The sequence below is a fragment of the Carassius gibelio genome, chromosome B18 (genome assembly GCF_023724105.1).
Source record: "Carassius gibelio isolate Cgi1373 ecotype wild population from Czech Republic chromosome B18, carGib1.2-hapl.c, whole genome shotgun sequence".
In the NCBI taxonomy this organism is placed as follows: Eukaryota; Metazoa; Chordata; class Actinopteri; order Cypriniformes; family Cyprinidae; genus Carassius; species Carassius gibelio.
In genome coordinates this window covers 613,092-638,990 of record NC_068413.1, presented here as the reverse complement: position 1 = coordinate 638,990, position 25,899 = coordinate 613,092, and the positions used below count along the sequence as shown (strand labels likewise).

At 40.5% G+C, this 25,899-nt stretch overlaps 3 protein-coding genes and 1 long non-coding RNA gene across 18 annotated transcripts; 2 read left to right on the top strand and 2 right to left on the bottom strand.

Moving 5' to 3' along the window:
• Positions 1-1,289: 1,289 nt before the first annotated feature.
• Positions 1,290-11,395, bottom strand: LOC127977722 (la-related protein 6-like). Its single transcript, XM_052582765.1, has 4 exons — positions 10,857-11,395; positions 6,285-6,468; positions 3,865-4,326; positions 1,290-2,454 (listed from the first exon to the last, which is right to left on the bottom strand). Exons 1-4 carry the CDS (start codon positions 11,378-11,380, stop codon positions 1,828-1,830), a joined length of 1,797 nt encoding a protein of 598 aa, XP_052438725.1. The 5' UTR covers positions 11,381-11,395; the 3' UTR covers positions 1,290-1,827.
• A 4,517-nt stretch (positions 11,396-15,912) lies between these two features.
• Positions 15,913-21,391, bottom strand: LOC127976918 (uncharacterized). Its single transcript, XR_008158041.1, has 2 exons — positions 19,868-21,391; positions 15,913-16,109 (listed from the first exon to the last, which is right to left on the bottom strand). It is a non-coding gene; the product is annotated as an uncharacterized LOC127976918 (long non-coding RNA).
• LOC127976917 (structural maintenance of chromosomes protein 5-like) lies at positions 16,124-19,602 on the top strand. 15 transcript variants are annotated; one of them, XR_008158032.1, is made up of 12 exons: positions 16,124-16,398; positions 16,669-16,783; positions 16,879-16,961; positions 17,054-17,170; positions 17,288-17,335; positions 17,424-17,503; positions 17,591-17,656; positions 18,141-18,192; positions 18,303-18,356; positions 18,598-18,662; positions 18,729-18,795; positions 19,028-19,602. XR_008158032.1 is itself a non-coding variant. In XM_052581494.1 (10 exons), the coding sequence occupies exons 6-10, from the start codon at positions 18,171-18,173 to the stop codon at positions 19,310-19,312; spliced, it is 489 nt and encodes a 162-aa protein (XP_052437454.1). In that variant the 5' UTR covers positions 16,126-16,398; positions 16,669-16,783; positions 16,879-16,961; positions 17,054-17,170; positions 17,288-17,335; positions 18,141-18,170; the 3' UTR covers positions 19,313-19,602. The 15 variants fall into 15 exon arrangements, 1 of the variants encoding a protein (XP_052437454.1); XR_008158031.1 differs by having other exon boundaries at positions 17,591-17,680; XR_008158034.1 differs by having other exon boundaries at positions 17,591-17,680; positions 18,272-18,356.
• Positions 21,392-22,765: 1,374 nt separating the features above from the next.
• ctxn2 (cortexin 2) lies at positions 22,766-25,357 on the top strand. Its single transcript, XM_052582497.1, has 2 exons — positions 22,766-23,028; positions 23,811-25,357. The coding sequence occupies exon 2, from the start codon at positions 23,865-23,867 to the stop codon at positions 24,108-24,110; it is 246 nt and encodes an 81-aa protein (XP_052438457.1). The 5' UTR covers positions 22,766-23,028; positions 23,811-23,864; the 3' UTR covers positions 24,111-25,357.
• The last annotated feature ends 542 nt before the right edge of the window (positions 25,358-25,899 follow it).

Below are 25,899 nucleotides of genomic sequence, written 5' to 3'. Positions count from 1 at the left end.
GTTTACAGCGTGCACTATTATCTGTTGTCCTGATCAGCAGATCTTGGGGATATATACTGTGGCTGTACTCGGTTTGCTCTGCATCACTCACACCAGCGCAGCAGCTTGGCAGGAAGGTCTGTGGTAATGATCTTCTGTGTGGTTTGTGTTCATCAGATCTATCTTCCTCCACATGATCACTCATATAGCATCCGTTCATAATATGGATCATTTTGCTTTTTAAAACACAAGGCAGTATGTGGGGCCGCAAGAATATAAAACGTGACCCTATCTATTTGCAAACAGTGCTGAGTAACTAGTTACACATCATTTGGATTGCGTACTCAGAACAGAGACGGTGAAGGTTCTGGAAAGCTTCATTATACTTGATTGAGCATGTGCTCAATTCTTCCAGTTAGTCATGAGCCATAATTCAGAAAATGCTTTAACATTATTACTTTATGAAGTCGGAGACCGGACGCAGAATATAATTGACAAAACTTATTAAAAAAAAAATAGAAGCCATTACAGAGATGGATAAATCATGAGATGCTTTCTTTCGGTTCTCTGCTAAATGGACACTCTGGCCAAAGGAAGATGTTTCCAGCTAAACTGGGAATGATGGATCTCTTTCACCCCAAAAAAAATGACCTATAATTGTTATTTGATGAGATGCTTATTCAGCCCAGTGTGACTCAGGTGAGCATGCACATAAAAGCACACTCGTTTAATGATATGAATGCACATTATCAGAGAATACTGCATTCTGAATAGAGCCTGCACTCAGGTGTAATTTCACTCAGGACTGAACTCATGCGACCTGCAGAATCTCACCGAACTGGAGCATGCATCACCTCAGCATTACCTCAGCATCCCGTGGAGATCAGACGGTTGCTAAGAAACATTACAACGTCACATGGTCTCAAACTAAATTACCTTCGAGGAAATGGGAGCCAATGATCACCCTCCCAGCAGATTAAAAACACTTGGGTTACAGTGACTCGAACCGCTCTGACGGATCTGATGTGATCGTAAACTCAAACCCTCAGATTATTGAGATTCTCAGAGAAACACCAGCCATTTATTTCAGCTGTCAGGAAGACTTAATGCAAACTGAATGCATAAGAGGAAATACATCTGATAGTGTTTGATTGATGCAAAAGGCTGGAGTCAAACTCTTGGCACTAATTAATCTGTATCTGTAATGCACAATTGTTTTATGCATTGCAGAGAAGCAGCAAATGAAATGCAAAACAAAACGGCCAAAAGCAAGAGAACATTGAATCTGAAGAAATGAGCAATACCCCAGATAACTGCGATCGTAGTGATTTATTTGTACAGTAAGGAAGCAGACGGTGCATTGCCTCAAACCCAGATCCAAGACAGATACGAGGCATTCGTGCTCAGGACACAAACCTCAAACACTCTTTCACAGACAGGACTCTACCGAAGGAAAAAAAAAAAAAAAAAACTCATCCCATCTTATCCACAAATCACTAAAATGAGAAGCACGTTAGAAAACAGAAACCAAACAGAAGTTAAAGCAAATAAAACTAAATCTATTTCCAGTGCCTGGGCTTCATCAGATCCGAGCGCCTGAAGCACGACCCACACAGAACACATGTACAGTATTTACACTGGAGCATCTCCTTACAACGGAAAACACGGCTGCGACTTAAAACCCAAACACTTTCAGAACAGCTTCCCTCTTGCTGTGGTGCCATCATTCAGTGAGAAATTAAGATGTATAAAACGTTAACAAAAATAGCATATAGAAAAAGGATTTACATAAGTCCTACGGAGATGTCACGACTGCTTTGAGAGTGCGAGGGTGGAGAGGAACGGTCTTTAGAGACAGGTTTGGGTGGATACAGCCTTGCCTCGCTCTCCGGAGGGAGATGAGTGGAAGCCTCTTGTCCCATCAGGACCCTTCGGGAGTCGAACCACGCCTGGAGGAAGACCATCAGCGTTCTGGATCTTCCTCCCGAGCATCGGGCTTCCCACCGGGCTGCTCTCCTGACTGGCCACCTGCTTCCTCCGCTGGACCCAAGGGCTTCCCAAAGGGGTCAAGCTGCTGTCCGAGGAATAGTCCGCCCATCTGCGGCCGGGTTCGGGGCTCAAGCGCTCCTTGCTGGCCAGCGGAGACTTCCCCGAGAGCGGTGTCTTGCGCTGGGTGCAGGGACTGGCCCGTGGGCTGCTCCAGGGACTGGAGCGTGGAGACACCGCCGGACTCAGGTGATTGGGCCCGCCGCTCGTGGGGCTCAGCTTGTTGCAGGAGCGTGATTTTCGGGCCAGACGCGGCGAGGTGGGATTGCTCTCCGTTTCTGAGGAACTCGCGGCCGAGTCGTCTCCGCCGTGATACTGGAGCTCTCGGACGCGGCTGTTGAGCGAGTGGCTCTTGCGGATGCCGCAGACTCCCTCGTCGCGGTCCTTTGGGATCTTCTTCTTGGGAGGCTTGGTGCCGATTAGAACCACCTTCAAATTTAGATATTTGTGTTAAAGCCCAGAATTTGTCAAGTGATTAAAATAAGCCCAGTGAAGCAAGCTAAGGGCCATTTTATAAAACAATTATTCCATAATTGTAGTCAGGTTTCACAAAGTAAAACAGAGCAAATAAAGTGTAATGATATTAATAAAAACAGTATTGTTCCACCAAACAATGTAGCTCCTCAGAATCAGTTGTGGTTGCCGAGCAACACACAGACATAAACAAAAGCTGTTACTTTGTAATGTACAACAGCTTTGAACACGGCTCAACCAATCAGAATCAAGGAGCGGAACTATCAGTTTTATAAACTAGATTTAAACTTCACAAACACCGAACTGCTCTATTGGACCAGTGATGTTTTGAGGGCGGAGCCTATTTGGTGGCAAAAAAAAAAACATTTGGAGTGGATCAAGATAGTTTAAAGTAGTTTAAAGAACAATTTGATTTTAGGATCACTTTAAAAGGTTGATCCACTTCAACTGTTGACTAGTGTGATACGAAAAAAAAAAAGGTAATTGACTTCATTAAATTGGTAAGTGTTATGCCAAATGTTTATAGTAATAGGTTTAAAGATCACTTTGTGCTGTAACTGCAGGGCTAATACAATACATCCCCGATGAACTGCATGTGAATATTTAGCAGTTTACATCCATAGTCAGTTGGCTTAAAGATCTGCATTTAGCTTCAAATGACGTCTTTGATGAGAGTATTCTATGAAAATGATTTGTATTCTGACATGGAAAAGGCACAAAATTATTTTATTTTCTCTTATTCCATGGATTTTACTGGTTCCCAGTGTTTTTGTGCCCCCACAACTCCAAGAAACGTAACTGTGACCAGGATCTGAATTGGTCTTTACAACTGGGTAATGCAATGCAAAAAAGTTTTTTCTTACTAAGAATTTTTGTCTTGTTTTCTAGTAGAAATATCTAGAAATTCTTGAACCAAAATACATTTACTTGACAAGTAAAATTGCTGAAGACATGTCTTGTTAGTTTTTTGCTTAAACGAGCAAAAATCTCTAATGGGGCAAGAAAAATGATCAATTTAAAGGCTCAACAAGATTTCTCTTGCCCCATTGGAGATATTTTTGCATCCAAAATATAAGTTTGTTTATATTGTGTACTTATGTATATATAAAGTATATATTAAGAATATATTTAAATGTATATTTATATTAAATAGTTGTATATCAGACAAATATTGTCCTAACAAACCACACATCACTGGAGAGATCATTTACTCAGATTTCAGATGTAATCTGAATCTCATTCTCGAAAAGCCGACCCTTATGACTGGTTTTGTGCTCCAAGGTCACATATGTACACAAACTTATTTTAAATGTGAATAATCATGACTAATCGTTTTTACAATTAAAATGTTAGTAAAAGAACCACCTTCAATCCCAGCGGCCCTCGAGCGCCCGAGTCTCCAGCGACCGCCTCGTGGGCTTTCATCGCCGCCTCCACTTCTTCATACTCCACGATGGCACACTCCTCCGTTCCCAGCTGTGAGTAACGCCCGCTCAGTTTCTTCAGATTGGCCGGCAAGTCCTTCCCAGGTTTGAGAACCCGCACCGAGGCGATGGGCCCGTAGTTTCCAAAGGCTTTGAGCAGGAGCTCCATCAGTCGCTCCTGCTGGGTGACCCCTGCCTCGCCGTCGGCCCCGAGTGCGACTCCCAGCTCCGGCCAGCGCTTGAGTTCACTCAGCAGCAGCATGCGACTCGGCAGAGACTCGCTGGCGAACACCGGCACCATCGTCCTGCGCCGCACCTTACGGCCCTCATTGTTCAGCTCCAGCAGCTTGGAGTGACGCAAGGCGTACGCCGTGGTCCTCCAGTCCCGCGTCAAGTGCTTGACCTGAGGAAGAGACAGATGCATTTAACCTCTCTTCAGCTATGACCACGATTCACACAGACCCTTTTTTGTAAACTACATGTACTTACTATATAGTAAAAGTTAGGATTAGAGTTTGTGTACTTTCAAGTAATCATGCATAATTGTTATTTCAATGTTACATGTAACGTAACAGACATCTTAAAATAAAGTTTTACCCCATAAATCGTACCATGGTAATGGAAATATAGATTTTTTTGGACATGTACCATGGTTATTTGGTGTAATGCAATGCATTAACCCAGGGTAAGGATCAAAACATGTGGATAAAGAGTAATAAAAATATGATTTACGGTTTAACAATGATTTATTACACAATGAACATGTTCCACTTACATTGTAGCTTAAGTTACAATGGATTATATTTCCCATAGTTGTGTTTTAAGGCTCATGTCATGAAAAAAAAAAAAAAAAAAAAACTCATTTTTCCTTTGAATTAGGTTTGTTTTATTTTTCTAACCCCTTTGGTTGATATACTTTCTTGGTTTAAGGTCACTTAATTTTGATAATTATTTTCCAAAAACAAGACTTCAAATCCTATATCATTTTACTTCAGTTAAATAGATCTTGCTTTATTGAATGTTTGTACTAGAAGAGATGACAAATAAATCTTTTTTGCATTATAATAAGAAAAACAACATTTCTGTGGCTTTCCAAAAGAGGAAAAAAAAAAGAGACTGCCATCATTGGTGAAAAAGAGATGCATGTTAAATGTTGTTAGTGTTGTATTAGAAACACTCACTGAAAGTGTTGACTAGTTTTCTGTAACGCAAGAAAATACCAAGTATCATTTGAAAATAATGATTTATGTTGTTAATAACTATAGAAATGCACCACAGTCTGTGAAAAGGGCCCATTCATTAACACATGATTGCAGCTTGTTCAGTATTAATGTCTCTAAAGGAAAAGTAATTATGTTTCCTCGTCATTGCACATCAAAGTACAGCTTTAATTGAGACTGATGAAGCACAAGAGGCAGTGAGAGATTGATTTGACAAATGCATTCCCCTTGTGCTTGATTTCTTATTGAAACGGGAAGTTAAAGTGGAACATCTTGAAATGCCCGTTTCTTTTTTAAAAGCCAAGTGTCTATAAACCCATCATTAAGCAGCAATCAGAGGCTGAAAGGTTGTGCTTCCATGAGTATTATTCTCATTCAGTTTCATAAAACATCTTTAAATAAAAGGTTCTGAGTCATGAAGCAAACCAGCCTGCTCTCAGATGAACACGCACTGATTTAAAGCAAGAAAGAATTGAGAAGAGTAAACCAATGCAATGGGAATTTGTGAATCCCAGAAACCGCAGCACAATATAGAACTACTGATCTTTAGTAATTAAGCATGAAAATATTAGACCATCTTAGAGATATATGGGCTGAATGGAGATCAATTACGTCTCTCGCAATGCCTCATGGGAGTGGGTAAGATTTTCATCTCCATGGTAACCGTGACTCCTCTGATTGGTGGATCTTCAATCAGGATTATGGGTAGTTCAGTTCCCCAACAGGAATTTGGCTTATAAACAAAACTGTTGAAGTGATACTGAATACAAAAGATGTAATACTAACCTGTGCCAATTACTCTACAGAGATTAATGAAATCTCAATTAGAAATTTCTGTAATAGATCCAGAACCAGATATCAAAATGAATTTACATATAATAAACATTAATTGTAGATAGAAATTTTATTTAATTTTAATTATTAATTTTAAAATTAAAAACGAAAATAAATAAAAAATATAATGCTTGATATAAAATTGTGTTATACTTTATTTTGTTAAACTTTATTTTGTAGACAAATTTCAAATGCGTGTATCTGGTAAAAGTATGTGTGAGCTAGGAGTAAAATAAAAGACAGTTAACAAGCGACACAGAACTGCTGTCTGGGTCATGAGGTCTTGACCCTGGAACAAAGTTTTTACCTTCTTGAAGGATGTGAGCAGCTTGACGCTGACGAAGCCCAGCTTGTTGCGGCGGACGTGTTTGAGCAGGAAGGCATCATGCTCCAGGTTCTCATCTGACAGATAATATTCAATCTGTGCCACCAGTTTCTGGATGAGCTCTGGGTCCGGAAGCTGCCAGCTCTCCTCCTCCAGCTCCCCGCCGCTGAGAGAGAAACACACAAACACATGCATCAATCCACTGATGGAGGAACACACGCCAAACACACGCATCAATCCACTGACGGAGGAACACACGCCAAACACACGCATCAATCCACTGACGGAGGAACACACGCCAAACACACGCATCAATCCACTGACGGAGGAACACACGCCAAACACACGCATCAATCCACTGACGGAGGAACACAACACATCAATCCACTTACCTTTATTTATATAGTGCTTTAAACAAAATACATTGCCAAACACACCCCAACCAAACGCATCAATCCACTGACGGAGGAACACACGCCAACCACACGCATCAATACACTGACGGAGGAACACCTGACCAATCCGCTGACGGAGGAACACCTGACCAATCCACTGACGGAGGAACACCTGACCAATCCGCTGACGGAGGAACACCTGACCAATCCGCTGACGGAGGAACACCTGACCAATCCGCTGACGGAGGAACACATGATCAATCCGCTGACGGAGGAACACACGCATCAATCCGCTGACGGAGGAACACATGATCAACCCACTGACGGAGGAACACATGACCAATCCACTGACGGAGGAACACCTGACCAATCCACTGACGGAGGAACACACGCATCAGTCCGCTGACGGAGGAACACACGCATCAGTCCGCTGACGGAGGAACACATGATCAATCCACTGACGGAGGAACACACGCATCAGTCCGCTGACGGAGGAACACATGATCAATCCACTGACGGAGGAACACACGCATCAATCCGCTGACGGAGGAACACATGATCAACCCACTGACGGAGGAACACATGATCAACCCACTGACGGAGGAACACATGATCAACCCACTGACGGAGGAACACATGACCAATCCACTGACGGAGGAACACCTGACCAATCCACTGACGGAGGAACACACGCATCAGTCCGCTGACGGAGGAACACACGCATCAGTCCGCTGACGGAGGAACACATGATCAATCCACTGACGGAGGAACACACGCATCAATCCGCTGACGGAGGAACACATGATCAACCCACTGACGGAGGAACACATGATCAACCCACTGACGGAGGAACACATGACCAATCCACTGACGGAGGAACACCTGACCAATCCACTGACGGAGGAACACACGCATCAGTCCGCTGACGGAGGAACACACGCATCAGTCCGCTGACGGAGGAACACATGATCAATCCACTGACGGAGGAACACACGCATCAGTCCGCTGACGGAGGAACACATGATCAATCCACTGACGGAGGAACACACGCATCAATCCGCTGACGGAGGAACACATGATCAACCCACTGACGGAGGAACACATGATCAACCCACTGACGGAGGAACACCTGACCAATCCACTGATGGAGGAACACACGCATCAGTCCGCTGACGGAGGAACACACGCATCAGTCCGCTGACGGAGGAACACATGATCAATCCACTGACGGAGGAACACACGCATCAGTCCGCTGACGGAGGAACACATGATCAATCCACTGACGGAGGAACACACGCATCAATCCGCTGACGGAGGAACACATGATCAACCCACTGACGGAGGAACACATGATCAACCCACTGACGGAGGAACACATGACCAATCCACTGACGGAGGAACACCTGACCAATCCACTGACGGAGGAACACACGCATCAGTCCGCTGACGGAGGAACACACGCATCAGTCCGCTGACGGAGGAACACATGATCAATCCACTGACGGAGGAACACACGCATCAATCCGCTGACGGAGGAACACATGATCAACCCACTGACGGAGGAACACATGACCAATCCACTGACGGAGGAACACCTGACCAATCCACTGACGGAGGAACACACGCATCAGTCCGCTGACGGAGGAACACACGCATCAGTCCGCTGACGGAGGAACACATGATCAATCCACTGACGGAGGAACACACGCATCAGTCCGCTGACGGAGGAACACACGCATCAGTCCGCTGACGGAGGAACACATGATCAATCCGCTGACGGAGGAACACATCAATCCACAGCAGGGAGTCCATCTGTTTCCCATCATCCCCCTGAAATGTCAGATTCCCCCACAATCCAACAGCAAAGCGTGCGCCAAAACACAAGTGTCACAGCTCACTGCCCACAAACACCAACACACAAGCAGCGCCGAGACCTCTCCATCTGACCACAGAACACACGCATGTAGTGCTTCCAAGTTTTATGGGTTCATCCCATTGGCGTTATGGTTTTAATACTGTACAAACTGTATATCCAATCACCCTACACCAACCCTAACCGAAAACTTTCGCATTCTTACATTTTCAAAAAACGTAATTCTGTATGATTTACAAGCTTGTGTCCTTATGGGGACCTAAAAAATGTCCCCAGAAATTCAAAGTTTTCTGGTTTTATTATACATGTGGGGAAATTTGATCCACATAACGTGATACATACCAGGTACACACAAACTCACACTCACTCAGTCATATACACGAACTCCCTCATACACACACACACACACACTCATACACTTACGCACACACTCACTCATGCACACTCACTCACGCACAAACACACTTGCTCATGCACTCACTCACTCACTCACACAAACACACTCACTCAAATTCACACACTCAGCGCTCTGCTTCCAGCAGCAAAACAAATTTAATCTTTTCTGTGAGATTCCACGGCGTACCTCACCGACTGCTGGAAAGAACCTTCAGAAAACAAATTATACTGATGACTCACTGCCTTCTCCAGCCTAAAACCTTTAAAGCGCATCCGCTCGGGACGCTCACGCAAACTCCAGAAGAGAGCAGCTCTCCAGCAAAGGCGGGGAAGCCCTTGAAGCACAGAGAGCGGCCCATCAGCATCCACCCACTGCTGCGGAGCACAATAGCAGCATCAGCCGACTCATTAGTGCTCCACAACAATGCAGACGCAGCCGTGGGCCGCAGACGCACAACTGCTCACATCACACCTAACACTCACAGAGCGAAAGTGCTCAATACATGGGGGAGAGATTTAATTACACTTCAACAGCACTGATAAGGCAGGGGTTAGGGGTCAGCGCTCGCTGCGGTCACTGAGGACACTCCTGAGCAGACCAGGGCTTCAAGGAAGAGCTAAGGGGATTCCTGGAAAAATTTTGAAAAATGTCAAATTAAAATAAAAGATTTAATAAACTAAAGGGGCTACAAGGAAGGGCTGGGGGATCAGTGGAAAACTTGAGATAAGGGTTTAAAAATAGACTAAAATATTTAAAAACTAGATTAAAACTAAAACTTGGGGATGGTAAAGAAGGGCTTGGCGATTCATGAAAAATACTTTTTTTGGACAGGATTTAAAAAATAATAATAAGGATTATACAAAATAGATGACAATATGTAAATAAAAACTTGAACAAAGACAAAAAATTTTAATGAATACAGATTATGTCCAAATTAAAATTATACAAAAAAAAAATATTAAAAACTGGAAGCTGAAAAAAGTGCTAGTTCAGTGGAACAATTAAAACAAAAAAATAAAGATAAAAACATTTAAAGATTTTAATAAAGTATACAATAAAAAAATGGTTTTAAATAAACTGGGGCTGCAAGAAGTGTGAAGTGTAAATAAAAATAAAAAAAACGTAAATTTTTTCCAAATTTAATTTAAAAAAAGTATATTAAAATCAAAGTTCGCAATAAAAATTAGATTTATGGTAAATAGATTTAACAATATAGCACCATAGCGACTAAAAATTTTGTAGTGTAACAATAGATACTAAATATTTTCCAAATAACTTTCACATCGGTTTAGAAAATAAAGCAGTATAAACTGGGTCTTTAAACTTGTTTTTGGGATGTGGCTCCCTCACAAGAGGATTTTGTAGAACTATTAAAAAGTTTAATAACCCCTCACACACATGCAGATTAATATCGTCCACCCAGAAATTGTAAGCAAATGTATTTCCCGAGAATATATTATAATGTCCAACTGTCCATACTAGCTATTGAGACGTGACATAAGAGAAATGTATAATTGCCTCATACAATGTGTTGTTGTCTATTTCTTTAAAATACACCTGTGCTACTGATGACTGCTTCTGTGCTGCAGGGAGACAGATGTTAGTGGATCATTGGAGAGGACGGATCTAGATGAGCAATGGAGCAGGTGGAGCAACAGGTCTGGTCCCATTCCTACCTGAAGAGCTGCGACAGGTGAATCTCTCTCACACACACACACACACAATCATAATCACACACATGCACTTTAATGGGGTCAAGCATTGTGAGCGCGTCTATTTATATCCTGGAAGCGCGGCTGGTGTGTGTGTGTGTGTGTGTGTCTGATAGAGAGACCAATGGCTCGATTCTAAGGAGATCGATTAGAAGCTGAAGGTTTGGGGTCCTCTACCTGGATTTCTCGTGCCTCGCGAGCTCGTCGTCGCTGCCGCTGCCCGTCTGGAGCTCGGTGGTGATGGAGGAAGGCTCCTCGTCCTCCGCCGCTTGGATGGCCACGGTGATGGTGACCGGAGCGCTGATCTCCCGCGGATCCTCGGTGCTCATGATCCCCGCCGTGAACGCCTCTTCCGCGGCTGCGCTCGATGGAGAACCGGCGGCGACGCGGCGCGGCGAACACAAACTCCGCAGACGCGCGTGAAGACCGCAAAGAGCCGAGAGGACGCGCTCCGCGAGCGTCAAGATCCTCCGCCACGGAGACGGCGACGGCGCGTCGCGATCAGAGCAGGAAGGCACGTCTTCAGCTGCTACTTCCTCATATGCAAGAGGCTGTGTGTGTTTGAATCGAGCTCTGGGATTGGGCCATGACGCCTCCCCAACCCACCAGCACAACTGAAGCCAGGAGGGCGGCAGCAGGAACGCGACGCAGCGCAGCAACGCGTCCAGCGCGGCGGACATCACTTCGCGTCTCTTTCTCATTACTTAGAGACGGCGAGCGCCGCGCGGAGACATTTATATCAGTAAACCGTGATTGCTTCACGTGAAGGCAATTAAGAAAAGACGAAATATTACTATTATTAATATAGTTTGAGCGATATTTGGATATGTATTTGGGAAGAAAAAGTCTAAACAAGAATGCTAATTGTTATCTCTCAATTTAAAATGCATTTTATAAACTATTATATAATTGTATGTGTTGTGTGTACTGTGTGTGAGACAAGTATTTATCCAATTTAATATATATATATATATATATATATATATATATATATATATATAATTATTATATATGATGATTATGATAATAGTTATATTATTATTGTTGTATAAAATATATAAACATATTTTATGTAGCCTATAAAAAGTAAATAAACTAAATGTAATTTTATTTTATATATATATATATATATATATATATATATATATATATATTTATGAGAAGAACATTTTCAAATATGAATATATTATTATAATATTATTATTATATCATAATATTGAAGTTATTATTTAATTTTTTTTTTTACATTGGATAAAAATATACATTCATTACATACAAATATCCACTTGAAATTCATTCATACACACACACACACACACAGATATTGAAACTGAAGCAGCAGATCTAGTGTGTGCAGCGCACTGGAGTTGTTTTAAGGTGAGTGTGTGACGTCACGAGTGTGAGTCACTGAGTGTGTGTGTGTGACTTAGCTCAGTCAGTGTCCCGCATGCTGATGAAGAGCAGCACTGACACACACACACACACACACACACACACACACACACACACACACACACTCCAGGTTCAGTTTGAGATGCTTCTCTTGATATGAGCAGTGAAGCTGTGCATTATAATGCCCAGTAACAAAGCCTCATCTGCTCAGTGTTACAGCAGAGCTGTCTTTCTGTTCTCCATCATCTGAGTGTGTTTTAGACTGTGGGAAATGCAGTGTTTCTGCTGCAGTATTTATAGCCACTGAACCCCGGAGACCTTCCTCATGAATGAATGCATCACTATTAATAAAGCAAACAATGCAGACGTCATCTTTCATGTGCATACAGTGCTTCTCCAGCAGAACCAGTGCTATCTCCTTCTCTGTATTCCAGTTAAAAGCTAGCAATTAATCATAGGATGCTTTATAGTTTCTTCATGAGATGCATGTGAGAACATCGTCTATCAGGAGTTTACACAGAGGAAATCACAGTTAATGGAGTTTAACACTCGCTCTACACACACTCCTCAGACCTGCTGTGCTTATAGCATCTTTAATGTTGCTCAGACACACACATCAAGACAATGAAGTGCATTTTAAGGCTAAGAATGTGACTCTCGTTAAAAACTCACTGTACAGTGAACACCATTTAAATGTTTTTTTTGCATAGTAAAGTGACATAAGGAAAGCATAAATAAACAATAATAATTTATGGAATAAACAGAAGAAGAGAATGTAATAATACTTTGGTTTTTTTTTTTTTTTTTTTTTACATTTAGGACAAACAGAATGATCTGAAAGTGTGTTCCTGAGGTTTTCTTGAGCTGTTCTTGTGGCAGGAGCAGATGCTGTGAAAGTTGATGAGCAGATGTTCGTGTTTCTGAAACATATTCAGTCTGTGGATGATTATGCTGCTGCTCACTGATTGATTTCTGTTAACACAGATTTGACCGTTTTTATGCATTTATTTTGCATGGCTTCAAAAAGAAGATAAGAATAATACTTAAATAATTACAAAAAACTTTGTAGTGTCACATGGTTAGTGCAAATTGATACATGATCAAAGCAGTTTATTTTTCCAGATTATGAGTTTACAGAAGATAAGTGCATCATCAAAGCATGTGTTAATATGAAGATACAGCAAATATGTTTGGTCCACATTATCTCAAATGTCTCTAGTATTTATATATGAATTCACAATTATTCAGTTTTGTTGAGTGTGTTCAGAGAATGAGTAAACCTATTTAAGTATGCATATAAATCCAATCGCAGTTGTTAGAGAAAGCTGCACAAAAATGCTACTTTAAAACGCCCATTTAAAAATATCAATTAAAATCACTTGATTCAATGACTCATCTACATCACTACAAAACAAATCATGATATAATTTGCATGCAAATAAATAATGCTTTTATTCATACAGATATTACACTGCATGCTTTAAAAAATAAATAAAGCATGAAATACAATATTTGCATGAATAATTAAAGGGGGGGTGAAATGCTCGTTTTCACTCAATATCCTGTTAATATTGAGTACCTATAGAGTAGTACTGCATCCTTCATAAGTCCAAAAAGTCTTTAGTTTTATTATATTCATAAGAGAAAGATAGTCTGTACCGATTTTTCCCGGAAAAACAGGACAGGCTGGAGGCGTGACGTGTGGGCGGAGCTAAAGAGTCACGAGCGCCAGTAGGCTTTTGAGTTGAGAGCGTTTGGAAGCTGTGACATTACCGTGAGGAAAAACCCATCATCCAAAACAAACCATGGCTAACAGTCAGATTCAGCGTATATTTATGATCCAGAATCAGATCCAGAGGCTGAAACTGAACGAGAGCAGCAGCAGCAACGACTCGCTCCGAGCGGGGCTCGAAACCGGGTCTCCGATGGGAGGCGGACGCACTAACAAGGAGGCAGAGATATTTGAAGCAGTTTTACTCACCGCATGCGGTTCCAACACACGATCGTGACCCTTTTTCGTTGGGACTGCATTATCCTTAAGAAATAAACGATGTGCAAATCCGGCGTCAAACTGGGCCTTGTTTGTAAAACAAGCATCTTCGAAATGCAGGTGAACAAACACAAACACTTGCACAACTCCGTTGATGCTCTGTAAAAATAAACTCCATCCACTGGTCCCTTAATGCTGTTTCTCTTTTGGTAATCTGTGCAGGGTTGTCTTGCCCTGGCAACCAAAAACACACTTCTTTTGTGACTTTTGGCGACGCTCTCGCTCTGATCAGTGAAGTCTGTTGTGCTCTCAGTGCTCTGCTATACGGGAGCGCGCTCTTCCGGCAGAAGTGCCTCAGGACCCATATAAGGAAATTCCGCTCCATCTAACGTCACACAGAGCCATACTCGAAACAAACTTTCCGAAACTTGTGACAAACCGGAAGGAGAATGTTGGGAACAAAAATACTCCTTCAAACGTACAACTTAATTTTTGAAACTTTGTCCATGTTTAGCATGAGAATCCAACTCTTTAACAGTGTAAAAAACTCAGTATGCATGAAATAGCATTTCACCCCCCCTTTAAGCAAACATGAACACACCTCCAGGTCTCATTAACTTGACACACATATATACACACACATCCCAAACAAGCACACAATCTCTTACTGGGTAACTGTGGCGGTTTCTCTGCAGGCTTGTGGTAATCTGGAGGAAGTGATTTATCATCCTTCAGTAAACATGACACAAACACAAGAATGAACACTGCAGCAGCTCACCATCATCACATGCATCGGTCTGTCTCACAGCATCTGACAGCTGAACACTAGTGAAGGAACACACCAACTACTGACACATCATGAACAACAAATGAGTTCATATTTAATAACAGAACGCCTCGCATACATAACATCTCAGATAGTTCCAAAAACAGCTGCCTTAATGTTTGTGAATTTCAAAGTGAATCAAAATGTTTACTCTCATCATCTGTAGTGTCTCGCCTTAAATTGACTGAACTTTATTTTTAATAATTTCTCTATTAACCCTTTCCCAGTGAATGCATGAACCGATAACAAGACACATCAACAAACACAAAAATAGAAAGTTGTTACTTTTGAGTTTCTTTTTAAATCTGGGCGGAGCGTGCTTGTTTGTTTTTTAATATAAAAAAGTTATTCATTTACAAACGTAAAAGCCCTTTCACAACAAAAGTGAATTGAATGCACCTCAGGCGGAAGGAGTTTAATAATAATAATAAGGAATGAAGATTGCAATGGTTACCACTACAGTAAACATATTTTAATCTTAATTTAAGTGCCTTTATTGACAACTGATTACTTTTTTTAAATGGAAGGGGAAAAGTAATAATAATGTTATTATTGTTTTTACTTGATGATATCAAGATACAAGACATACTTGAAGGCAAAGTTTTATTTTTTATTTATTCACATTCACTTTATTTAAATTATTTCCCCATTGCTTAGTAATATATAAATAACAAAAATAATTTAATATTGCTTATAAAAGAACCTTTATTTCAAAGTTGATTACCTTTTTTAAATGAAAAATATTAATATTATTACTATTTGTACTTTAATACTTGAAGACATCACATGATTAAAATGTATTCATATTAATTTTTACATGTTTTAATATTTAATTATTCTTATTGTTAATACATTTTTATGACATTCATTTATATTTTTCCAAGCATTGAAAAAGTACTAAAACAACAACTTATAAAACAATTGAATATATATATATATAGGTTCTGCCAACAATTATTAATAAATGAAAATAAAAACTGATAAAACACACACACACACATATATACATAAAATAAAACGCTAAGTGATTTTTTTTTTATTTTACTTTTTTTAAAATAAGTATAAAAAACAGAACACTACAAGTACAAAAGTACAAACACGTTTCTTCATAAACATTTTTATGAACCACAAATATTTTTTAAATATGTTAAAGTTGCAGTGTTTGGGTCTAGCGGCATCTAGCGGTGAGGTTGCGAATCACAACCAACGGCTCAGTCCCCCGCTCACCCCTCCCTTCCAATAATAACCAACTGCAGAACCGCAGAACCATTACGTCATAACAGTCTGAGGACGACAGCGCCAGACCGACTGTTTGAGAGCGGAAGTGGGCGGGGTAGCAGCCCGATGCCGGAAGTTCATGTTTAGACGTGTTTGTTTAGACTAGACAGTAAAAGGTTTTTAGACAGTAAAAGATAAACATTAAAAGGTTTTTAGACAGTAAAAGATAGACAATAAAAGGTTTAACTATGGCGGAGCACACTGTAGAACAAGGAAAAGAAGAAGAGAAAGAAGTAAAAAGAAGTTATATATTTGATAGATGCAACATACTTAACATTATAACGTTACGCTTATACAAGACAGCTCTGTACTGATATATACATATTTTTTTAAAGGAATAATTTTGTAAGTTAGGCTAATATTTAGCAATATCACAGTATCACTTTGTTGGGTTACATATTCATGGTTTGTGATTTAATTTGTTGTTGGCGTTGTATTTTACAGCATTTGTTAAATTTTCTGACCATGAGAATTGCATTAATTGTATTTTATTTCACCTATAGAAGCACATATCGATTCAGAGAGGGTCAGCGCCTTGTTTCTACCATGAGGAAGCAGGTGGAACTGATGTTGTGATGGAGGACAGTACCCCGGCTGCTTCAATGGTTACAACAGGTGGTGAGTGTTTTCATTCATGGGTTAAATGGTGGTAACATACTTTAGAAACTGTGTGGTGTATTTTATTCTGTGTATAATTTATGTCTTCACTGCAGCAGGAATGGTTTGTGACATTAAACAGTTGTCTGCCAGTAGAAGTTGTTGGGATTTCCAGCCAAGTGATTGGCAGTCATCATTGGTAAAATTGTTTGTTTTTATCACACTTTTATTAACACATTTTATGTTTACTGAATGTAATTCTGGTCTCTTTATCTTAATCTGTGGTAAAAGCTTAACCAGATTTTGAGTAAAAATGACAGAGATGAGACAATTGCTCAAGTTGGAAGCATTAAACTGCAGCAGAAAGATTTCTTGACCTTGGGCCTCAATGCAGCGCTTGAGGCAACAGTAAGTGGACAAATAATGATTTTTAAAATAGAAAAATTTACCATACAGCTAATATATTTTTTGTTAGTAATTAACTAATGTTATTATATAACTAATATATAATATATTTAAAAACAGATTGCAAACAGCTGTCTTGATGTGATCGTCATGGTGGCTAAGGAAAAGGTATTTTTGCCTACAACTGTATAACTCATGATCACCTGGAGACGTAATTGTGTTTTGTAATGGATGTGCAAATGAATGTTATGCTTAGGCAACAGATGTGTTTGCAGCAAATTCCTTGTAGTTACCTGGCTACCACCACTTGAATTGGACCCATTTTTATCATTTCCAGTAAGTCCATCAATTTGTATTTTATCTAAAACTGGAACAGTTATAAATTCAGTTACAACAAATGAATGGATCTTATGTTCACCCAAGGATAACATAGGATCCAAGGATTACATTCTGCTCCCTGCTTGGATGCCAGGACACTGAATGCTATGTGTATGTTGTTCCCTTCATTTTTGGGTGAACTAACTCTTTAAGATTATATGGTGATATTAGGATTCAATATACTAACAACTGTATTTCACAGGTTCTGAAGCCTAAAAACAAGGCTATGTATTTTTTTGATTCAACTCACCCCTACGGGATTGGTGATGTAAAATATGTGACTGTCTTCAGGTTGCATTACATATATAAATATTATGTTCAGAGTTCGCAGTTCAAGGTTTGCTGTTCAAAGTTCGTTGTTCGAAAGTTTGCTCTTCATTGATGTTCACTGCTGATTATTCTGTGCATGATGTTCATTTGCATGATGATCTGCATGCTGCATGTTTTTGTATTCTAAATTTTAAATGTTGTTTTTGCAATTCAGTCAGGGGTAATTTTTTTTTTTTTTTTGCTTTTGAGTAAATATACTTTGCTTTTTTTGTCCAATTTTTCTGGTTATAATATATTAAAATATTTCTGTTTGATTTTGTTGCAGTAAATTGACAAACAGAATCGCTCCAGGACCATGGAAGCTGATCAAGAACAAGGTTAGTTTTATTAGGCTTTCAAAAAACATAAGCTACTTATATAGATTGTGTTTTTATATGTTTGTCACATCCTTTACAGGGATAACTTAATGATAATTGCATTGTTTTAGAATGTTCCACAACAGCTGACTGGCTCTGTGGACTGTGGGATCTTCATGCTGATGGTGAGGGAAAAAAGGGAAAGTAAAAAAAAAAAAGTTAGATAAATCATAAGAATGAAACCGTTATATGGTTGCCTGAACTTGACTGAATTCCTTTTTGGGGGGGAATTTCAGTATGCTCTGCACATGGTCTTTGAGGCACCCTTTGATTTTACAGCTATAAGTCTTTGTTAAAAATATATATTTTAACTAGATTATATAATCCATTAAGTTGACCTGTTAACACTTTCTCCCCTTATGCAAGTCGGATTTTCCTCTTATTCGAAAATGGTGGTGCCTTATTCTCATGGAGAATTTTGCCATTGAAAGGTAACTCTCCTGCTTTCTCAAGTTTTTCTCTGTCTATAAATTTACTTAAAAATGTATTTGTTACAGGAAACATGCTGCCGTTGATGTGCAGGAGCCACCTAAAGCACAAGAAGACACCGAAACCGGCGACATGGTATGTTTTTATTGTCTCAAACGGGCACATGAAAGAGCATAATTTCAAAACATTACTTTACATGCATCCTGATTAAACCACAATGTATTGTTGAGGACACTTCCAATCTCCCCAGGGACAACAGATGGAAATGAGCTAGCAGCCAAATGTGGTGCATCTCTTCTCTTGTGAGAATAATTCTTTTAAATGAATTAATTATTTCATTATTTTTTTGAACTCTTCTCTCATGAAGGAACCACAGATGGTCAAAGACCTCAGGACCGCAGTTGGATGGCTGCGGGACAACTGCCACTCCTTCAGAGGTTCTGTGCAAGAGCCGTCATATCTGGACCTAAAGAAGGAAGACCAGGAAGAGGCCCTTCTTAAACTTGATCGGGCGGAAAGAAAAGATGATCTGGAACTGGCCAAAAAGCCTTTCATGTTTCAGTTCCAGTTTCAACAGGACATGGAAGTTTTTCTTTTCGAATGTCACGACGAAAGGCACCTCAGAATAAACTCCATGTTTATGGAGTTTTAATTTGTTATTTATTTTTCTCTTGAGAATTATTGATGTAAAATTTGTGCCTGTATAACTTTTATAAGATTTATTTTCTTTGGTTTAATTTGTTTTATATAATTTATTTATCTAGTTTGATTTTGTAATTTTATTTAATTAGAAAACAGCTAGTGTGTGATTTTATTTAAAACTCATTTTATTTAAATTAATGTTTTTTTTGTTTTCAGTCCATTATATTATTGTGTATGGTGGTCTATGTTGTTTGAGTATTTAAAGTTATTTTCAACTGAATAAAATGTTCAAACTCTCAAGCTCTGTTTTCATTGGATTATTTATTTTTAATTTTATGCTTTGTCTAATGTATAATATTGTTAATCAGTCTTAAATATACATTTTCAAATAAATCGTTTAAAACAAAGTCTTAATAATAACAACATTGTTTTAAACTTTAAAAGTTCCAAAACACGGAAGTAGCGTAATTCCTTGCCCCGCCCACTTCCGCCCTCAGACAGTCGGGCTGGCGCTGTCGTCCTCAGACTGTTGTGACGTAATGGTTCTGCGGTTCTGCAGTCAGACCTATCTCCTCCCTTCAGAGAAGCTACGGTGGCCGACACGGGTAAAGATGTGTTCGGTAAAGACAGCAGAGAGCAATGAGATTTCAAGTTCAAGTTGAGCTTTATTATCACTCCGCTACATTTGTGACATACAGTGGAACTGAATGCCGTTACACATGCCTTTAGTGTGAGAGACCCGGGTTCAAATCCACTGTGAGACACCAATGTGTCAGCTAAATGAATAAATGTAAATAAACCTATACACAAGTAACCTACTGACAGATTTTGAATAAACTACATATAAATATTTACCTATACATAGACTGAAAAAGAAACCTATACAGATCATTGCGTCACCACGGCGCTTCCATGTAAGGAGACCCGAGGTGTATATAGATAGAAATAGCTAAATCTAAGGTAATAAAAACATTTATTATTTATGATTCACTTAGTAAAATAAAAATCGCTGAGAACAGACCTCCTGTGAGCTCTGAGATTATTATTAATTGATAGGATTTGCGTTGAAGCCATTTTTTCAACTCATTTTTAAATAATCATGTTTAACAGCGGAATTCCTGTTGAGAAACTACATTTCCCATGATTCAGCAGAGACATCTCCACCAATCAAAAAGAAAAACTCATACCAAACTAGCTCCACCCATTAACATATGAAGCACTCCATATGCACCTTTGTCCCATTTCCAAATACTTTTATTCTTCAGTTTAGAGTTTGTAATGATGTGATCCATTGGGTCTGGTTTAAAAAAAACTAAACGGGAAAAATACTTCCAGCGGCGTCAAAAGTGGGCGGGGTCTGTTGATCAATGGCAGATGATGGAGCAGCGCCGCAAAACGAACGAACGACAGAAAAACACGCGCGGCAAGAACTGAAGGAGATGCCTTCAGATACGTACATTATGAACACATGCTGAAGAGACAGAAATTTAAACGCAATTATTTTGTATGGGAGGCCGTTTGATTTGAAACACTTGCGCATACATGGGAAACACTATCTGTGCATATAATTAAATAGACACTCTTTGCATTTACGCTGTAATCGACCACGTACTGTTGTACCCGCACAAAGACTGCACTTTCTAACATTCTCGCGTGTGAGAGAGCATAAACATTTTCATTGACCAGAAGTTTAGTTCATTTGGAAGCAGAAGCGCGGCTTATGTAGTTTCTATGTAACCGCATGTCTTTCATATATATGCACAGATATATCGTGTTTCACGTGTATGCGCAAGTGTCTCAATGTTTATCGCAAGTTTCGAGTTTCAAGTGCGAGTTTCGTCTTAAACGGCTTCCCATACTTTTCTTTTTCTCTGTCAACGCGCTCCGCTCGCGCACAGGCAATTCGCGCGTAATAGATGCGACACATGCGAGATTTGTGTTTTATCGCCATTTGTGTTCTCCTGTGTCTGCAGAACCTCCACTTCTCCGATCGTCAGCGGAAGGGTCACACCTGATTCTTCATGTTTGATGTTTGGTGTCAGTGAGATCCAGCTTCATCTCTGCTCTCGCCATTACTGCTGCTCCGCTCACGCAGCATCGCGAGAAAACGCGAGACTACAGTGCGTCATTGGATTTTGATGGATTGTTTTTCATAACAATCAATGTGTGAAGCCAAAGTCCCTTTAGTCTAGGGTTGAGCGCATTTTATTCTGGATTGTTATTATACCTTACTTATCTGTACTATATGGATATATACAGCGACTCGACATATTTCATTGTGCACTATTTGTAAAAAAAAAATGTTTATTTTGTGGAACATTTAATGAATATTATTAATTTGATAACGAGCAATTTTCAGCGCTTTTTTTTTTTTTTTTCTGAAATATACTTTTCCGGCCAATGTTGTATCTCCTGAAAATATATATATTTATTATTATTGATTTGTGTGTGTTATTTTGTGGTCTGTAGATGTATGTTTCCGTTGACATTTAAGCATTATTGTTTTGATAACATGCAATTTTCAGTGAGTTAAGCGCATTGTTGCTGAAATGTTATAAGTAGCCTATACTTCTCTGGACAATATTGTACCTCCAGCAATTCCAAAACAATAAAAAACATTTAATGGTGTAATATGGTTTTTATTTTGTTCTCTGTGTGTAATGAGGTTAGAGGCCATTTTTGGCAATGAATGAACCCTTTTCGGAAGACTGTGATGATGTGTTTCAACACATCGTAAAAACTCTTAACTCTATTATAGCAAGAAAGAAACAGTTGTGCAATATGTTGATTTCAGTCACTGAATTGAACGAACAGGAATATTGAAACAGAAACATGATTATTTTAAAATTCAGTGGGTCATAATGATATTACTGTGCAATGAACTACACGTTTAGAATCATGATGCCCATAAAGTGTACCAGATGACTAATGAAAAAATATGCTCATCATAACATCAAAACTTGTATTTGATACTGAATTGGTGGCATGTTGGGTTAAAGGTGTCTCTGTGCCTTTAAAAGCATGCTGAGCCGCATCAGTTATGCTGGAGCATCTAATGATGCTTTAAGCACAATGTCTAATTGAGTTAGAGGCTGATGCAGCAGCCCATCTCATCTCGAGGCAGAACAGCCTGCTGGGAAAATCAGATTTCAGGGGAAGCCAAATAAACAAGAACAGGTGAGTTCAAGAGTACATGCATGAATCAAACCACAAACCAGATCAGACTAACAAGTGGTTGCCAAGCTGAGGAGCAGAGAGAGACAGAGAGAGAGAGAGAGAGAGTGTGTGTGTGTGTGTGAGAGAGAGAGAGAGAGAGAGTGTGTGTGTGTGTGTGTGTGTGTGTGAGAGAGAGAGAGAGACAGAGAGAGTGAGAGAGTGTGTGTGAGAGAGACAGAGAGAGAGAGTGTGTGTGTGTGAGAGAGAGAGGGAGAGACAGAGAGAGTGAGAGAGTGTGTGTGAGAGAGACAGAGAGAGAGAGATATCTCAGGAAGCGCAGGCGACAGACAGCAGCGCTGTTAAAGCATTCAGTCGCAGGTTTCTGACTCTGAGTGTGTCTGTGTCTCGCTGTCTCTCACTCCACCCACCAGCCTCTTTTTTTCAGGAGCAAGCCGAGCCTGTGGAACTCCTGCTGGCTGTGCGCAGGGCTTCGACACGCTCCTCTGCAGTGATGAGGGGTACGACAGCAAGTGCCTACAACAGGTCTGACAGAATGAGGCCAAAATGAAGGTGAGATGCATTTTGATTTCAGCTCAGATGCATGTCGTTCTTCATCCACCTGCTGCTCATCCACACCCACCAGCCTCTCTCAAACACTTTCCCACCGCATGCGAACGACACGCGATTCTGAGCATCATCTCGAGTCGCAGCTGGAAGCAACAGGTCCTGCCGTCCCTCCCTGCACACACAGACTCAAGTGGACACTCTTATTAAAGATGACACCTATGTGCTTTGATCTCTGACTCTACAAAAGCGATCGCTCCTGAGATTCCTCAAGAACCAATGTTTGCTGCAGCACATTCTGAAGGAGTGCATTTGTCTTCGCTTTACTGTTGCAGCAGTGCTGCTGAGAAATCTTATCACCTGCGATTAAACAGGCGCATGCTGCTGCTTACTAATAGAGAGTCAAGCGCTGCATGCACCCCGCAAGGCTTCATCTTTCATCCCACCTGTGCACTTAAGATATAAGCGAGTGCATTTGCATTACTGACTCGCCATGATGCCTGAGGTTCTGTATTGTTCCTCATTATTTTACCTTTAGAATTTCAAACAGAATATCGAAAGTATGCAATTCATTGGAGAAGATGATTCAATTTCTCATGTGTCATCTTGTCTGTTGCATAACACTGGCCATATTTTAATGCACATCACCAATTAAAGACTCCACAGAGTTTTCATCTATTCAAAATGTTTGTCCCATTATTCTCGTGCATGCTAATTCTGCAGTAGTTTAGGTAAGTGCTTGTTATTGGATTGATTTCCTAAATTCTAAGCATCTCCTATGTTCACAGGCATCCATCTATCCGTGCTGATCGCATGCAGGATGACGGGGCTCGTCTGGGAACATGTGTAGCATTCACTATAACCACAGCCTGACTGCCATGAGCGGGAGTGACATCATGGCCTATTCTCTGAGTCTGGAGCAGAAGACGGCGTTTGCCTTCGTTGGTATGTTGCTGGTTTTTCTCGGCCTGTTGATCGTCAGGTGTTTCCGGATCCTTCTGGACCCTTACAGTAGCATGCCATCCTCCAGCTGGGGCGACGGAGTGGAAGGCCTGGAAAAAGGGACATTTGAATATGCTCTTACCTGAGACTGTGTTCCCAAAGATGCCAAACTCCCAGTTCATGGCTTCATTCTAGAGCCCCTTGAATCATATAAAGCGTTTGCACCGTATGGGGGCATGCACACAGGATGCTTTCAACATTGGGACTATTTCTAACTTGATACACCTTTCTTGAAATAGATAATGATTGGTGATGCAATGGCCAAGGACGTCAATTCCATGCATGCACACACTGATAGGGTTGCGAAGGGGTGGAAAATTTCAGAAACTTTCCAGAAAGTTTTCCAGGGTTCTTTGGAAACCGTTGGGAATTCTTTTGGAGACTTTTGAAATGCGTCAGGAATTTTTTCACCCCTTTGCAACCCTATACACTGATCAGCAGCATAGCAGCAATGGATCACAAGAACGAGTCCTGTGTGAACGTCCCTAAAGGGTGTGAGAATTCATCCAAACGACACACACTGTGACGCATGGCCCGCTGTTATGACATCATATATGATGTCACACCATTTAGCCACTGGGCATCTCAGGGAAGAGTAGAGAGAGACTTGAATTAAAGGAAACAAGATGGCACACGTGCAAGACAATGCCAGGATCTAAACAGGGTAACCTCACCCTTTTATTCATAATGTAAGTCTAGCGTCCACCCCGTTTAGTGATGAAGTACAAGGACTGCATGCTTGCAATGCACCACGCAAACTAGCTCTACCGTGTTTACCGTCGTCTGGGATCTCGAGGCCAATCCAGCTAAAATAACCTGCTGTCTTTGAGAAGTATTAAGCTGTGAAGTCTTAACATCTCTGTAGACCTGTGTCTGTTTTTCTAGCAAATATTATCAGTCGGTTGCTCTTCACTTACTGCCTATGAACACATCTGCACACAAGCCGCAGAGACTCTGCAGGACACTGAGAGTGAAGATTCTTCATCCTGACACCTCCGTGTTTGTTTGTTTGTTTGTTTGTTTGTTTGTGTGTGTGACAGAGGAAGGGTGTGTCACCATGACAACAGCAGAACGATGCGAGCTGGATGCGAGTGATGCACCAATGAAAGCGTAGCTCATCTCCGGTGTTCTAGTGCTGTGAATCTGCCTTACTGGATTTCTGTGCCTTCATTTAGCGACGGTAGCGTTTCTCTCGTGTGTGTGTGTGTGTGTGTGTGTGTGTGGTGATGAAGACCACTGTTCTTTGTGTTTCTCTGATGCTGAGGAGGGCAGAACGTCCCTCGCTGCGATGGTCTGTGTTCATCTGCTGGAATAAAACAGATCTGGACCTTTTCCTCGTGCTGCCCGTTCCTTTCCTACAACATCGAAATTCATGTGGCTTACTGTAAATGATTAATCAGTGCATGCATTCATTGTTTTGCAGTGATGCATTAATCAATTTTTGCTGATTAACATTTAAAGTAAAGGTTAGAGAAAGAATATCAAATAAGGACTAGCTGAAACATGTATGAGGAGATGCTCTGGTTGTTCCTCCTCAAAAGTGTTTCAGAAGGGCCTAAAACCCACCTTTGCAAACACTGCTAAATCCACTGCAATCTCTCACTCAGATCTGCATTCACGCCCTCACCACTTTTTCCTATCGCACTCAGAAATGCATTTTAATATGCAAGCGAAATGGTTGTAAATGCTCTTTTATATAGTCTGTAAAGCAAACATCAATCATTAGTTTGTGGCTCTTTCTCAGAAAGCAAAAGCACATCTCAGAAAACAGCAGCGCTGACGTGTCGAACTATCAGGATAAACCAGACTGGATTCAGACAACATCACTCTCAGCCTGAATGAGATCATCTGTAGTGACCGCTTTATGCCATGTCT

Excerpts from the sequence above, each read along its gene's own strand:
- ctxn2 (XM_052582497.1), top strand. The coding sequence starts at position 23,865 with ATGTGTAGCATTCACTATAACCACAGCCTGACTGCCATGAGCGGGAGT.
- LOC127977722 (XM_052582765.1), bottom strand. The coding sequence starts at position 11,380 with ATGAGAAAGAGACGCGAAGTGATGTCCGCCGCGCTGGACGCGTTGCTG. Across the intron at positions 6,469-10,856 it reads GCGAGGCACGAGAAATCCAG|CGGCGGGGAGCTGGAGGAGG; the intron begins GTAGAGGACCCC and ends TTTCTCTCTCAG. Across the intron at positions 4,327-6,284 it reads TGCTCACATCCTTCAAGAAG|GTCAAGCACTTGACGCGGGA; the intron begins GTAAAAACTTTG and ends TCTCTTCCTCAG.
- LOC127976917 (XM_052581494.1), top strand. The coding sequence starts at position 18,171 with ATGGAAGCTGATCAAGAACAAG. Across the intron at positions 18,357-18,601 it reads GTGGGATCTTCATGCTGATG|ATTTTCCTCTTATTCGAAAA; the intron begins GTGAGGGAAAAA and ends TATGCAAGTCGG. Across the intron at positions 18,663-18,728 it reads GAGAATTTTGCCATTGAAAG|GAAACATGCTGCCGTTGATG; the intron begins GTAACTCTCCTG and ends TATTTGTTACAG.